This window comes from Ranitomeya imitator, chromosome 8 (assembly GCF_032444005.1).
Source record: "Ranitomeya imitator isolate aRanImi1 chromosome 8, aRanImi1.pri, whole genome shotgun sequence".
NCBI classification, from domain to species: Eukaryota; Metazoa; Chordata; class Amphibia; order Anura; family Dendrobatidae; genus Ranitomeya; species Ranitomeya imitator.
In genome coordinates, this window is record NC_091289.1 from 175319066 (window position 1) to 175335259 (window position 16194).

The following is a 16194-nucleotide window of genomic DNA, read 5'->3' on the forward strand; positions in this document are numbered from 1 at the left end:
TTCATTTTTCTGAATTGTAAAAGGCCATCAAAATGTAGAACAAAAAATGCTCATGTTCACCTTACCGTCCATCTCTCCACCCCCCTCCACGTCATCCGTCTGGTTCTCGCCAGTCGCTCTGAAATCCCCGGATCTCCCAGGAGTTTAAGCTATTGCGTAGAGTTCTTCCATCCCTTATCAAAGCCAGACGGTCACAGGGTCATGATGTCACAGCATGCACCATGACCTTGCACGCTTCTTTGCACAACCCTCACAGGCCTTATCAAAGCCAGAAGTCCTGGTCAAATGTGAGAGACACGTAGATTTCAGAGCAAGTGGCGGCAATCTCTATACGTGGCAAGGACCAGACAGGTGACGGTGAGGAGCGGAGGACTGGAGAGGAGAGTGGTAAGGTGAGTATAAGTATTTTTTTTATTACATATTACCTTTATAATTCTCTGGGGTCTGGAGAGAACACAGTTCATAATAAGAGACATTCAATTTGCAGAGAATAATTGTTCCGCAAATCGAACTTCCTTTTAAAATCCGCATAAACAGACAAATTTTGAATCTTGATAAATAATATTCATGCCATAGCTTAATTTACAAGAATGGACCGACCATTAGAGAAAAGGACCTTATAATTGATATATAAACTGGCCCAAAAAAATTACGTTTTTAACTATCTTAGTATCCCCAATTACATAAGATGAATACCAGTCTTGCTAGGAAAAATTTCAATGAGGTTGATAGACTCTTGAGATACTAAGGCAGTACAAAACAGCCTAATTATGGTTCAAGAGGTTTGATAAGGGTCACAATAAAGTGAAATAGGAGATATTGGAAGCAAGGCATAAAATATACACAAAATTATTAGTCACAGTTCATGCTATGAACACTAATTAACATAATGTTTTTATATTTATAAGGCAATATATTGGTCAATTACTCTTGGAATCACTGTATAAAGACAGTGCTTTAAAACCTACGTGTCGGGAGTTCAATCGCAGCCCTCCTTAGTCGTTGTATATGCCCCTTCTACGGTTTTAGACTGCTCAATCACATTAATAGATTATATATCATAGAGACCTTCATGATACAATGTAGGAGAACGTGGCCAAATTCTGCGCTGCTGAATCATGTAGTCCAAAGGTATTATTAAAAGTGGTCTTTATTCAACGCGTTTCTGAGTTGCAAAGAACTCCTTCATCAGGAAATACCACATAAGAATAAGAAGTTTCTTAAAGACCACTTTTAATAGTACCTTTGGACTACATGATTCAGCAGCGCAGAATTTGACCACGTTCTTCAACATTGTATTCTCAACGGCCGGTCCCTCGTGGATCCGTGGATCTGCAGCAGCGAATCTTTCCAAAGCTTGTCTTAAGCTACGTCTGGTGAGTGCTTTTACCTTGCATTGACTGCTCAATCTCGGATAAAACCCTATTGCGCTATTTTCCTCCAACAGTTTTCATAGAGACCTTCATGATGTAGGGTAGCTACGTGGTAAAAACCAGTATGAGATGTTGAGAGGACTAAACTTCATCCGTTTCCTACATAAGGAAACCACTATATTTTTGAAAAGTGTTGGATGAATTTTGGTCCACTCAACATCTCAAACCGTCTTTCACCACGTGACCACTCTACATCATGAAGGTCCTGTATGTGCTTAGGAACTCTTTCCTAACCTCCGGAAGAGCAGTACGGAGCGTCTGTCACCGGCCGGGACAATGCTCTGAAACATTGAAACAGCAGTCTCTACCGCAAGTATTCACTTGTCGGCAGTACTGAGTGCCTGTCTGCAGGGTCTCTCATAACCTCTGGTGCTATAGGAGGGAAGAAAACAGAGCAAGACATCGCGAGGTAAAACCCACTGCTGCTATGCTCCAGTCTATCGTGTTATATAGTGATTATGGACTATGATCACTGTTACTTCCTTCTTCACCCCCCGCAATGCTGGTCCCTATGATATATGATCTACAAATGTAATTGCACAATCTGAATTTGTAGAAGGGGCATTTACAACAACTAAAGGGGCGTGCGTAATTTTCCGATACCCTCAGCCTCTCCATTTTTTGTGATCTCAGGTTGGGTAAGAGTTTAATTTTTGCGTGCCAAGCTGATGTTTTCATTGATACCATTTTGTTGTAAATACGATCTTTTGATCTCTCATTATTGCACTTTACTGCAATGTTGCGGCGACTTAAAAAAAAACGTAATTCTGGCGGTTTGACTTTTTTTTCTCATTACGCCGTTTAGCGATTGGGTTAATTATTTTTATATTGATAGATCGGGTGATTCTGAATTCAGCGATACCAAATATGTGTATATTTGATTTTCTTTTATTGTTTTATTTTGAATGTGGTGAAAGGGGAGTGATTTGAACTTTTATATATTTTTTTAAATATTTTTAAAAACTTTTTTTTAGCTTTTTGCATGCTTCAATAGTCTCCATGGGTGACTAGAAGCTGCAGTTGTCTGATTGCCTCTGCTATACACAGGTGATGATCAGATCTCCTGTGTGAAGCAGAAATGCTCACTTGCTATGAGCGCCGATGACCAGGTGGCGCTCATAGCAATCCAGCAATGACAACCATAGAGGTCTGCTTCAGACCTCTGGTTGTCATGCCGACCCATTGGTGACCCCGATCATGTGACAGGGTCACCGAGGAGCGGGATAAAGGACGCGCTTCTGGTAAGCGCGAGTTAAATGCTGCTGTCAGAGATTGACAGCTGCATTTAACTAGTCAACAGTCGCGGGTGGATCGTGATTCCACCCGCGGCTGTTGTGGCCATATGTCAGCTGTTTAAATCAGCTGACATATGCCCGAAAAGATGCGGGCTCCGGCGCCGGAGCACGCATCAATCAGGGGGAGTCCGACTTGGGCGTACTATTACGCCCAACATTGGAAAGAGGTTAATAAGATCCCTATCCATTGGCGTCCTTCACACAAGAGGCATTTGTTTTATTATTATTTATTGTGGTATTTGTTTGCTGTAATAAAGATTATATATTATATAATTCTTTGACTTATAATTATTGTGTTCATTTCTGGCCACTCTGTAGCTCCCTGTGTAGGGAGACATAGTCACTCAGCCTGATCATGTATTTTTATGCAGCTGTCACGCTTGGGTCGAGAGAGCCGCCAGCCAGTACGTTTCCATCTCGGTCAAGTTCATACTGTCGTCTGACTGCACCCGCTATCTCAGCCTTTCTCTGACTACTCAAGAACAAGAGCTGTCAACTTAGGGAGAAAGGGGCACAAATAGGTACAAAAAAAGTGACTCAGGAGGCGCCAGGACTGTTTGACCACGCCAAGGGTGCACTGAGCGCATGTGCTCGCTTTAAACAGTCGTTTCGTGCTGAAAGACTCCAATTTAAGTGCCTGTATTTTTGGCTACACATATTTTTTGCATTTGTTTTTTTTTTTATTAAATATTTTGCACAGTTTGCCATCTGTAACCTCTGTGTTGTACTGTCTACTGATGAATGCAGAATGAGTTAACTGAGAAACCATCTGTGAGATCGTTCTGCCAGGAGAGATTGTTTGTAAGTCAATAATCTGTCTTTTGCAGATGTCTTGCTTTAAAAGACAGTTAGTTGGAAAATCTGTAATATATTACAGCATTCACAACATTTATGAGATTTTACCAAATCTAATTCACACGCTGTGAAAAATAAAAAAAAAATTGACCTGGGGTGCAAATTGTAAAATTTGGAACGTGTCAATATTTGCTGCCGATTTTGACCCCCAAAATGTCACTCTTTCAATTGCAAATTGTAAAATCCCCGGCAAAGCCACAACTAACCATCCTAGAACATACCGTGTATACAGATTTTATTGTGGATTTTCCTGCAAATTTCCTGTGGATTAGTGGCAAAATTCTCGACAGAAAATCAGAAGTTGGTAATTTGTATGTGTGCACGTACCCTTATATGTGAGCGCCAATCACATTATCTTGATTTCCACCCCAGGGTCTCTAATTGTTCTTAATGTTATGACTTTTCTCTGATCATAACATGTATTAAAAAAAAAAACCCTCTCCTCGACACTTGATGATTTTTCCACTGCTTGGAATGTGACTGCGTCCTGCCAGCTTCCGTGTATTAGTATTCCGCTGGCAGCGAGCTCTAGGTTGGGAATTTTACTTATTTATTTATTTTTGTGTCCATAACCAGAGGGAACAATCACACTCAAGCGGTTTTTTTTTTCCGGCTACAAACCAGCCAACGTAATTGGTTTTAATTTTAATTTTTGTAATGGCGTTAAATTAATAGGAGCAGCTGCTGTCACAGTGTGTGGGTGTCCTTTTCCAGAAGGCAGAGCGCAAAAAAAAGAAAAGAAAAAAAAAGTAATAAAGAGGGGCGAAAAAAAAAAAGTAAATAGTGCGCTGGGTAGGACAATAAAGGTTAATACAAGAAGCAAGCAATGTCTTTGGCTTAGCAGAATGGACGCAGAAAGGAAGAACTAAAATAAAGACGCAACCACCCCCTCCTTAATTCCAAGATAACATCAAAATCTTATTAGCTTTCACCATTGCTGCCTATATCAGAAAACGAAATTCACAGTCTCCCCATGACTCACTCAGATTAGTGGTTACAAAGTGCTCAGGAAGATAGGAATAGATTAGCAAGAATAAAAAATTCTAATATCATTATGTGTGTAAGTTGTGATCTGAATAAGGATCCCGCCATTAACTAGTTACTAGTGATTAGAGGTGAGCTATGTTCGCTGAACTTCCTGATGTTCGCCGAACATAACCGAACAGCATTGAATTGAATGGGAGGGAAAATCAAATGCATAGACAGCACCTTCAGGTGTGAAGGGGGGGGCAAAAGCTGCCAAAACAGCTCAAATTAGGGGCAGACACCAGGAAAAGTGGCATAAATTGACACATCAATTGCCCTATAAATAAATAATTTAAAAAATTAACGTGAGTTCCCCTTTATTTTTGATAACCAGCCAGGCAAAACTGACAGATGCAAGCTGCAATCCTCACCTGTTATCAAGCATAGAGGTGTCCACATGCGTTTTTTTTTTTAATTATTTGAATAATTAATATTAAAAAAATGACGTGGGTCACCCATTTTTGACAACCAGCTAAACTAAAGCTGACAGCTGGGAGCTGGTATTCTTTTCCCGGTAAGGGGCCATGGATAGTCTCCCCCAGCCTAAAAATAGCAGCCCCCAACTGCCCCAGAAAAAGCTCATCTAATAGATGCGCCAATTCTGGCGCTTTGCTCGGCTCTTCCCATTTGCCCTGTGGGGGTGGCAAATGGGGTTCATACTTGTGGGGTTGATGTCACCTTTGTATTGTCTGGTGAAATCAAGCCCATGGCTTACTCATTAAGAGAGGCCCATAGTGATGTTGTGTAAAAAAAAATACACACCCAGAATAAAGTCCTTTATTTGAATAATGTCACAGACTCCATTATTGACTCTAAATTAAACCTTACTCCAGGTGACAAAGGCATCAGGGGTTAGGCGTTAAGATGAGTATATGGTGTTTTTATTTCTTACAGAAGACAAGGGTTTCAGGGTTTAGGTGTAAGGTGAGTATGTACTGTGTTTTTTATTTGTATTTCAATATTTATTTCAACTTATTTTTGTCTTTAATTTGAGCAGAGGCGCTGGCAAATGACTATGCCTATCAGCCGCTTCCTGCTCCTGCTGTTACTAGCGACAGCAGGCATAGGCTGATGGGAGTAGTACTCTGTCATCAGCTGATGCCTGCTGACCTTTTGACATCTGACAGAGGGACCCCACAAATACTCTGACCGACAGTAATGATCTTACCGGCAGTAACTTTTCTGTCGATCAGAAAACAGCCTTTGTGGAAACTCAATCATTTACCAAATTTTGCCAATTTTGAGGAAATTTCTCAGTAATCCAAACACGAATCCGAATGTGCAGCATTCATGCCGACTTTGAGATTAGTGATTGCTCATCTCTAGTGATGAGGAAATGTGCTCAGATATGGTGTTATCCAAGCATTCTTGGGTGCTAATCGAGTGTCTTCGTCATGCTCGAATATCTAGTCCCCGTGGCTGCATGTCTCGCGGCTGTTCGCAACACTTGCAGAGATTGCCTGTTTGTTAGTCTATATGCACAGAAAGGACTTGCAAGGACTAAGAACTGTTGTTTGAAACGCGTCTGCCCATAATTTATTCCCACATGGGGGGTTATGATTTTTTTTAAGACTTGTAATGATTTTTATGAATATTTTTCTAATAAAGATTTTAATTTTTTTTTTTTTTACGGACCTTCCAAAATTAGGAGTGGGTGATAAATACAGAAGTGGTGACGTGTTTCTATTATACTTTTCCCCTGACTGTTCCACCTCTGGTTTTGGCTTACAAATACTGATGTAAAATACTGACCAAGTTTTGAACGTGTGAATATGGCTCTATAGGATTAGGTTACATTTAAAGGGGTTGATCACTTTACATTTATTTTAACACATTTGTTGGGAACATGATTTTGTGGCACTTAATAATAGATAAGTATTGCAGGTTCTCTTTTCTCACCAAATGCACAGCTCACCTTTTCTCACAATGGCTACTGATGGAGGAACATGTGACCAGACCTGCCCATCAGCCTCCTCCAATTAAAATAAAACTGTTAATTGATTGGGGGAGGCTGTTGGACAGGTCTGATCACATGATCCTATTAATGACAATTTTGAGGTCAGGAGAGCTGTGCCGTCTGTGAGGAAGATATATTAGAAAATACAGGAAGAGAACCTGTTATACCTAGATATTATCAATAGCCACAAAATCACGTTCCCAGTACATTTACGAAAAAAATGAATAAATAAAAATGTCTGACCCCTTTAAGGTATTTTGCAATGAAATAAAAAAAGGATATATTGATCTCCTGGGTTTTGGATTATTGAACTTGACTTTGCAATATGTTGTTTTTACTTTTGAATTACTGTTTTCGTCTTTGAACGACTACCTAAAGTGTTCACAGTTTTTTTTCTTAATAAATAAGATTTTCTTTCCACAGCGGTATAGAGAACTGTTAAGACAGAAAATGCCTTCGAGTCACACGTATGACAGACAAATATTTAAGCCAGATGGCCTGGGAACTAGACTTGCACACTTTAGCCAAAGGCAGGGATAGAGCCGGTGTCATGATGGGTAATAAAGCAGATGTTTAACTTCTGCGCTGAAAGGTAAAATAAATTGAAAATACATGTCTTAGAGTGGCTGAAATAGAGAAGCATTTTCAAACTGTCCAACAGCAGAAAAGTAAATTTTGCAAAGTATAAAATGGTTTAAAAGAAAATGCAAAACTAAAGGCACAAGGCTGCTGGATCACTGAAATGTCAAACTGTTCCTCTTGGTAATCTGGCAACCACAAGACTAAAGGAAGAGTTAGATGGTTGAATGTCTTGGACGAGAATCGCAACGCAATTCAGGGACTGCTAAAGACAAGTCCGAGCATTGCGTTGCAATCCTCATCCGAGTTATACGACCGTCTGACTCTTCCCTAAAGTGAAGACTTCAAGTAGTTCAAAAACTATGCAAAATAGCTCTACTCCAGGAAGACATAATCTGTCTTGTAAGCAACCCTGATAATTCTATACTTTGTAAGACAACGCACAATCGCTAAAGAACCTTAAAGAATGATTTTAGGGAATTGATATTGTTTGGTCTCATCTGGTGAGGCATCGAGGACCTAGACAATAAGTTTTGCTGGACAAGCAAAGCAGGATACACAGAGCCAGGAATATAAAGAAAACACTAGAGAGCACGTGACAGGTTAAACAGCAGGTCTGAACCAGATGTGGATGAAAGTCTTAAGAAGCACAGGAGTTTTGCAGAGATAATTGCAGTGTGATATCAACAGTCTCTAGATAACAGTTTGCAATGCATAACGTAGTAGATGAGTTAACCAGCAGGTCTGATGAAAAGTACATGCAGATTGGAGAAACCAGAGTGCATGTGTATGGGGGAGTCGAGAGATAGAACTGTTGGCCAACGCTTCTGTCTAAGTTATATGAACACCTTAAAGGAAATCTGACAAGAGATGGCAACAGACATGACGCTACAGCGTTTCCTAGAAAACCACTTTGAAAAGCCATCTGGGGACCATACATCTAAGATGACTAGTCCGAGGACAGTCCCTGCATCTTCTCTCTGCCTCACTCCTCTAGACTGTCTGTCTGTGTTCGAGTCGACTTTCCTAAAGGTTGTTGCTCAATGTGATTGTGAACATTTTGACATTTGCAAAAGATGCCTTGCCCAGCACTGTTTTCCGCTATTAGGTTCATCTTGTGAAATTGACTCATAAAGGCCAAAGTCCAGGTGGGTACATGGACCCCGGGTGTTGGTATTGCTATCAGGATGGCACAAGGGGAGCGAAGACGAATCTTAGGAGCAGCAGGACGGATGTAGAAGTCTGCAGGGAATGAAGCAAGTTAAACATTGTGTGGACAGAAGGTGGGGCACACCAAACTAACTTCTTGAAATATCAATCCTATGACACAAGTGTGAGCCACGCCGGGCAACCTGCAAAAACCGATGTTCAGCACAATAGAGGGCAATGTAACACCCTCATTGGAGAAGCATCAAAGTCGAGCAAATGTAGTTTTTCTTGGCCAAGAGGACTTTCCCATAATGCCCAACAGCTATGACATCACATCCCAGTTTATCAAGCAGATTAGCATTCCTTGTACAGTAGTGGTTAGTGCACCACTGGGTCATGGGAGATGAGCAGTTCCCAGTGGAGGACAGTCAGGAGAAGGACTAGTGATATGTATGACATAGCTAGATTCTGTCTCTCTTATCCCATTTCCAATATTGAGATCCACATGATGTTATTTGCTGCAAATTAAATTTTGGGGAAAAATTTGATGAATTTAAATTTGAAACAATACAGTCACCTCTACTGTCCAGCCTTTCCAAATATGTTTTCAATAAAATATTTTGGACAGGAAGAGACCCAGATGTAAAGAGTTTGGTCCATCTTGGACAAAGATGGAATATGTATAGGATATGCCATAACTGTCCGACAGTTGGTTGTCTGACCACTGGGACCCTCAATTCTCCATTCTGTCAGCGTGCCAAGGCCTGTTTCAAGAAAAATGCAAGTCCAAGCAGTGAGACTCATTTGTCTGGCATTTACAACATATCCTATCGACATGCCGTTATTGACCTAGGTGGATACACCCCTTCAAGACTTAGCAAGGTATTATGTACTGAGCGTATGAGATAAGAAATGTCCTCAGAACCCGTCTCTTTCGGCTCAGTCCCTGCTTTCTGCTTGCAAGGATAACTATGTCTGGGTCTTACAATATGCATTACACAGGCAGATAAATGGAAGGTGTCGAATAAAATTAAAGCGTTCAGTGCCAATTTCCTAAACCAATATTTACATTTCTAACGCGGTTGGGTTACAACCTGCATTTCCCCAGTCATGCCTGAGAACCACACGATCTGCTGACTCAGAGAAGAGCGATCCTGACTATTTAAACACATAAAAAGCAAATCAAAGTCTCTTTTATTCAGCAGGTCTGTGCATTTTATGCCAAGCTTATGGGAATAATTCCAGTAAAGTGCTGTGCCACTTGCATCCAGTCATTGTAAATGCATCTACAATAATAGTAACATAGTAACATAGTTAGTAAGGCCGAAAAAAGACATTTGTCCATCCAGTTCAGCCTATATTCCATCATAATAAATCCCCAGATCTACGTCCTTCTACAGAACCTAATAATTGTATGATACAATATTGTTCTGCTCCAGGAAGACATCCAGGCCTCTCTTGAACCCCTCGACTGAGTTCGCCATCACCACCTCCTCAGGCAAGCAATTCCAGATTCTCACTGCCCTAACAGTAAAGAATCCTCTTCTATGTTGGTGGAAAAACCTTCTCTCCTCCAGACGCAAAGAATGCCCCCTTGTGCCCGTCACCTTCCTTGGTATAAACAGATCCTCAGCGAGATATTTGTATTGTCCCCTTATATACTTATACATGGTTATTAGATCGCCCCTCAGTCGTCTTTTTTCTAGACTAAATAATCCTAATTTCGCTAATCTATCTGGGTATTGTAGTTCTCCCATCCCCTTTATTAATTTTGTTGCCCTCCTTTGTACTCTCTCTAGTTCCATTATATCCTTCCTGAGCACAGGTGCCCAAAACTGGACACAGTACTCCATGTGCGGTCTAACTAGGGATTTGTACAGAGGCAGTATAATGCTCTCATCATGTGTATCCAGACCTCTTTTAATGCACCCCATGATCCTGTTTGCCTTGGCAGCTGCTGCCTGGCACTGGCTGCTCCAGGTAAGTTTATCATTAACTAGGATCCCCAAGTCCTTCTCCCTGTCAGATTTACCCAGTGGTTTCCCATTCAGTGTGTAATGGTGATATTGATTCCCTCTTCCCATGTGTATAACCTTACATTTATCATTGTTAAACCTCATCTGCCACCTTTCAGCCCAAGTTTCCAACTTATCCAGATCCATCTGTAGCAGAATACTATCTTCTCTTGTATTAACTGCTTTACATAGTTTTGTATCATCTGCAAATATCGATATTTTACTGTGTAAACCTTCTACCAGATCATTAATGAATATGTTGAAGAGAACAGGTCCCAATACCGACCCCTGCGGTACCCCACTGGTCACAGCGACCCAGTTAGAGACTATACCATTTATAACCACCCTCTGCTTTCTATCACTAAGCCAGTTACTAACCCATTTACACACATTTTCCCCCAGACCAAGCATTCTCATTTTGTGTACCAACCTCTTGTGCGGCACGGTATCAAACGCTTTGGAAAAATCGAGATATACCACGTCCAATGACTCACCGTGGTCCAGCCTATAGCTTACCTCTTCATAAAAACTGATTAGATTGGTTTGACAGGAGCGATTTCTCATAAACCCATGCTGATATGGAGTTACACAGTTATTCTCATTGAGATAATCCAGAATAACATCCCTCAGAAACCCTTCAAATATTTTACCAACAATAGAGGTTAGACTTACTGGCCTATAATTTCCAGGTTCACTTTTAGAGCCCTTTTTGAATATTGGCACCACATTTGCTATGCGCCAGTCCTGCGGAACAGATCCTGTCGCTATAGAGTCCCTAAAAATAAGAAATAATGGTTTATCTCTTACATTACTTAGTAATACATGACCTCGTTATCAGGTTGCTCATTAAGATGATGATAGTTTACTTCTATGGAAATGAATTAACATTTTCAGTGTGAACATCTAGTGGAGAGAAATACAATTTTTGGGTGGAAATCTATAGTCCGTATTAAAAAGAAGATATCAAGAAAAACCCGAGCACTCTGTAATACCTAATGAGGGCTCCGAGAGGGCAGTGGCTGGCAATATTGGGCATATTCATTTTCCCAGGTGTGTTTCTTTAAAATGTTAATATTTTTCAGCAAATAAGGTTTATTAAAGGATCTTATGCTCCAATTAAACTGCTGCCCAAGGGTATGTTCACAGGTTCAGCATTTGCATTGCGGCGTTTCAGAGAAAAACATACATGAACAGTCTCCGAGGACCGAGCCGTGTTGTAGACTAGTCGGACAGGCAGGTCCCTGACAGCTCCTCCCTGCAGCGCTTCAGAGTCAAACATACATGGCTGAGTTCATGCAACCAGTGCCTGATATATGCAATCTGTGGATTGGGCAGCATGTATCAGCTAACAGGTTCACTTTAATTGACAAAATGTCTTGCACCAATGCACCCTCCAAAAGTTTACTCTTTTGGCAGAAGCAAGATTGCCTTAGATGTAGATTAGAAACTTTTCCACAATGTTCTCGCTGTTGTAGATTGTAAAAAAACCTGTGTCTATGTGACATGTTGCCCCACAAACAGCGCCAGTCATTTCGCCACGAGCTGTGACTATTATAAAACCAAATTACTATTTAAACTTTGTTCCTTTATTTCTTTGCAGGCAGAGACTGCCTTCCAAAAATGTCTACTACTATCGGTGCCCAGATCATCGCAAAAACTATGTCATGTCTTTTGCCTTCTGCTTTGACCGCGAAGATGATGCTTACCAGTTTGCTTACTGTTTCCCGTACACCTACACCCGCCTGCAGCATTACTTGGAAAACCTCGACAGAATGAATCTGGACTACGTACAAAGAGAGCTGCTTGGCTTAAGCGTGGTGAGTACCTATGGCGTGATATTCGTTTTTGATCCTAATATTATTGTTTTATTTTATTTTGGCACTTACATTACAATACAGTATTAAAGATCATACCATAATACAAAAATCTTATTATGACCTTATTCTTCCATCAGAGGTTGTCATCTGATCTGTTATTATCTAAGTCTAAAGGGGTTTTCCCAACAAAACATTTAAGTCAAGAAACATTGACTCTGGTTGGTCAACCATTGGAATTCACATAAACAAGTTTGACGACTTTTGAACCATACAGTATTGTATTATGATTGTACTATTGCTGTTATATGATTATGCAATCAGGTGTGCCTTCTGAAGTTTGTCCTATGTGTCTCCCTGTCGTCTAACTCTGATGCATGTAACCCCTCCCTTCTTCTTCCATGATTCAGAATCATCTTTTCACCTGCTGCTGTTTTGTTGTGCATAATACAAGAACTTCAGCCTGAGTCTAAACTTCTTATGGAATCTTCTTATTGTCGCAAGTGTGTCCCGTCAACCAGGGAGATCTGCGGGTAGAAGATCTCTGTGTACTGTGGATCACAGATCTTCCATTTAACCTGTGTGTTTAAGTCCTATATTAAATGAATTTGGTTTCCTTTGGTGCTGAAGAGGTTAACGACTCTGTTTATGCTGGTCAGAAACTTGCAGCTCCATGTTCAGCTGTTTCTGATTGGGTCCTTACTTCTTCCTATAAAACCTGGCCACACCCTGTCTGTCTTGCCAGTGAAAGAGGTGTTATGTTGTATGTGTGTGTTTATCTCCTGGTCTCTGTTCCCATTTAATTTATTCCTCCCTGTCCCTATCCTCATCCCTATTGTTGTTTGGTGCTTTTGTATGCTAGAGGGTTACTGTGGTCCCTTGTTTTGTCTTTTGTGTCTTGTTCACATTACATTTCTGTCCCAGGCTCCATGGGATGGGGAAGGGGGCAGACCAGGCATTAAAAGGAACATAGTAAGGTCAGAGACTCAGGCCTCTCTACCATTAAGAGTACCCCTGGGACAGGGATAGTTGGAACCAGGGTAAATATCGGGTTACTAAGCACGGCCCTGCACTTAGTAACCCGATGTTTACCCTGGTTACCAGGGGACTTCAGCATCGTTGGTCGCTGGAGAGCTGTCTATGTGACAGCTGTCCAGCGACCACATAGTGACGCTGCTGCGATCGGCATCATTGTCTTGATCGCTGCAGCGTCGCTAAATGTGACGGTACCTTTAGTGAATCCTCACAGCGGGAAGTGCATGAGCTGTCTGGATGTCTGAAGGACCATCACCGGGAGCAGGCAGGCTCAAGTATGCAATTTGTACACTTGTGATCACGTGCCAACTAGACATATACGTCTAGTCAGATTGTGGCCAGAAGTATGCAATTTGCATAATTGCAGTCACAAGACCACCCAACGCTGTCACCCAAGAATTCATAGGTCTGCAGTCATGTAGATTGACTGCAGACTTATACGCCAAGCCTGGACAACTCCTTTAAAGTCCTACATATTTGTCTCCCATGTTTTTTCTTAAGGATTTTATACTGCAGCTTGCTCTGTCTATCTGTTTTGCATTGAAGCAAGGTACAAATCTGTTTTTTTTTTCTTGCCGAAATCAGACAGATGCTTTGCTTTTTTAGCACAATACAGACACTAGTTGTTTCATGCTATGTAATGGGATGATACCCATAATGAACGGTGCCGATAACATCGCACATCACTTTGAATTTCAACTAAATATTCTCACAATGCCGTTCCTATGAAATCCCTCTGCATTTTCCTTCTAGAAGGAGAGTATTTAAAATGATAAAAGATAATTATATCACATTCCCGTCTGCGCCTCTGCTGCTGATTGTGTGGTGACAGGCTCTGTCAAAATGGTAAAAGCAAAGAAGGAGCAGTCAGAACATGTGTTGCGTTGTAGAGAAGACAGAAGGGAACGGTGCACTCAGATCCCCCTCCCCTACCTTATAATGTCGCACTGCATTATGGGTCTGGATTCGCAATTTCTGGTCGCGGAGGTGAGTATATTAGGCAATCTAAACAATTCATCGTTCTATACTCAAGGGTAGAGTCAACGCCTTTCGGTCATATATCTGAATGGATAGAATTGTTGTAACCCCAAGCAGGGTAGTTGTCCTATTTGCGCAAGAGATACAAGAATTAACAAAAAAGAAAAAAGTTCTAGGACAGGCGTAAATACGAAAAATACAAATCTTTAATAGGATATTTGGTCAAAGACAAGAACTAATGAAATAAATAACTAACATGAAAAAAAAAACAAATATGGAAGATCGGTGAGCTTAAAAGAAGGAAAGGGATGGAGTACTTTCTGAAGATATAAATTACTATAACAAAGTACTTGGACAAAGAAACTGTATGTCTGAGCAACCATCCAAAGAACAAATATATATAAATAAATTACAAATAGAAATAATAAGTAGGTGTCAGAAATCATATAAAAAATCTAAGGAAAGAAAGAAGGAAATAAATAGTCATAATGGGGGCAACACTATTGCAAATAGTCCCATAGAAATGCAGTAATATATATAATGCACAAGAGTATGGAAGTAAAAGGTCAAGTAGGTAAAAAGGTACGTGTGTACAGGCTCACCCACCAATGACTCCTGATGAAGCATCAGTGAAACGTGTGGAAAACGCCATGAAGAATATTTCACAAGGTACTCTGAAAGTGTCCCAGGAGATATTTTTCAATACAACACCAGGCCAAATGTTGCTCGTACTATGGTGAGCCTAAACATGCTCCCATGGTCTCCAGCAAATCTGTTACATTGTTGCCAGGTAATTTCACAGGATCTGCCAGCAGCGGATCTTGATGATTTGCCCAAGTACATTCAGCACCAGAGCCACCCTCAGATGACCATTAACCCCTTTCCGACCTTGTGTATAATGATACGCCGATGTCGGACACCCTCGCTTTGTTGTGGGCTCCGGCGGTGAGCCCACAGATTTTCCGGCGCATGTCAGCCGTTTTAACATTTGCCCAGATCAAAACATTCTCAGAAAGCTATCCTCTATAAGTCAATAGGTTCGTGTCAGTCTATTACTGCCTATGTCCATGTGTTCACTGTACTGAACCCACTTGTTCATACCCCCTGTTTGAATTAAAATTAGGCTTCGTGGTCTGTGTGAAAATTTATACATATACTTTTATTTTTTTTAACTTTTTTTAAAATACGGATAGTATGATACAGAAAATTGGAAAAATATTATTTTAACATAATAAATCTGATTTAAGCCATAGGATATTTTATGATGATAACTTCCCTTTAAATACATCTGTAGACTAATCTTCACGAGATCATTCCACTGTTATCTATATTCCTGTACTTCATCCACACTCCCATCAGCCTAATGTGCTTCCTCTTTAATTTGATCCTTTTCCAGCAGTACTAAGGCTGGTAAATTGATCACTGTTACACACCTGTGCAGGTATCCGGGGCTCCATTTCCTTCACCTGTATCCGATGTGGATCAGTGATACCTCCTTAGACCTATTTAAGGTCCATTTAGACACACTCCTTGGGATTGAGGCTCTAGTGTTCCAACTTTGGTTTGATCCATTATCTGTGCTTGTTGTGTTTTCAACCTTTTTTCATCCTTTGCTGGGTTCCACTTCATCCATCTTGCTGCTCCAGAGATTCCTGTGTGTGCCAAGTCCTCATTGCCTACATGCCTTCCTGTCTGCTGCATTAAAGGGGTTGTCCAGTCCAAATCGATAAGTCTGTAGTCACTATGTGTGACTGCAAATTTATGAATCCCCCCAGCGCATGCACTGTGCGCTGCAGGGATTTGCTGGTTTCTGAGCCGGGACCGGAGGGTACGTACGGGTTATACATACTCCCGACCAGTCGGCGCGGCCTGTCTCCATACACTTGCCCTGACCAGTCATGTGGCAGGCCACTGGACGGGCTCTGACCAGGAGTATGTATAAGGCATACATACCCTCCAGTCTTGGCTCGGAAACCGTCGAATCCCCGCAGCGCACGCACTGAGTGACTGCAGACTTATCAATTTCGACAGGACAATCACTTTAACGACCCAGACCTA

General features: G+C 41.1%; 1 protein-coding gene across 2 annotated transcripts in view; it reads left to right on the forward strand.

Moving 5' to 3' along the window:
* The window catches only part of AGBL4 (AGBL carboxypeptidase 4), a 1562854-nt gene that overhangs the window by 822883 nt on the left and 723777 nt on the right, over nucleotides 1-16194 (forward strand). For both annotated transcript variants that reach the window (XM_069737949.1, XM_069737950.1), the window contains exon 5: nucleotides 11910-12126. In XM_069737949.1, the coding sequence (XP_069594050.1) occupies nucleotides 11910-12126 (217 nt within the window). The remainder of the gene's footprint in view (nucleotides 1-11909; nucleotides 12127-16194) is intronic.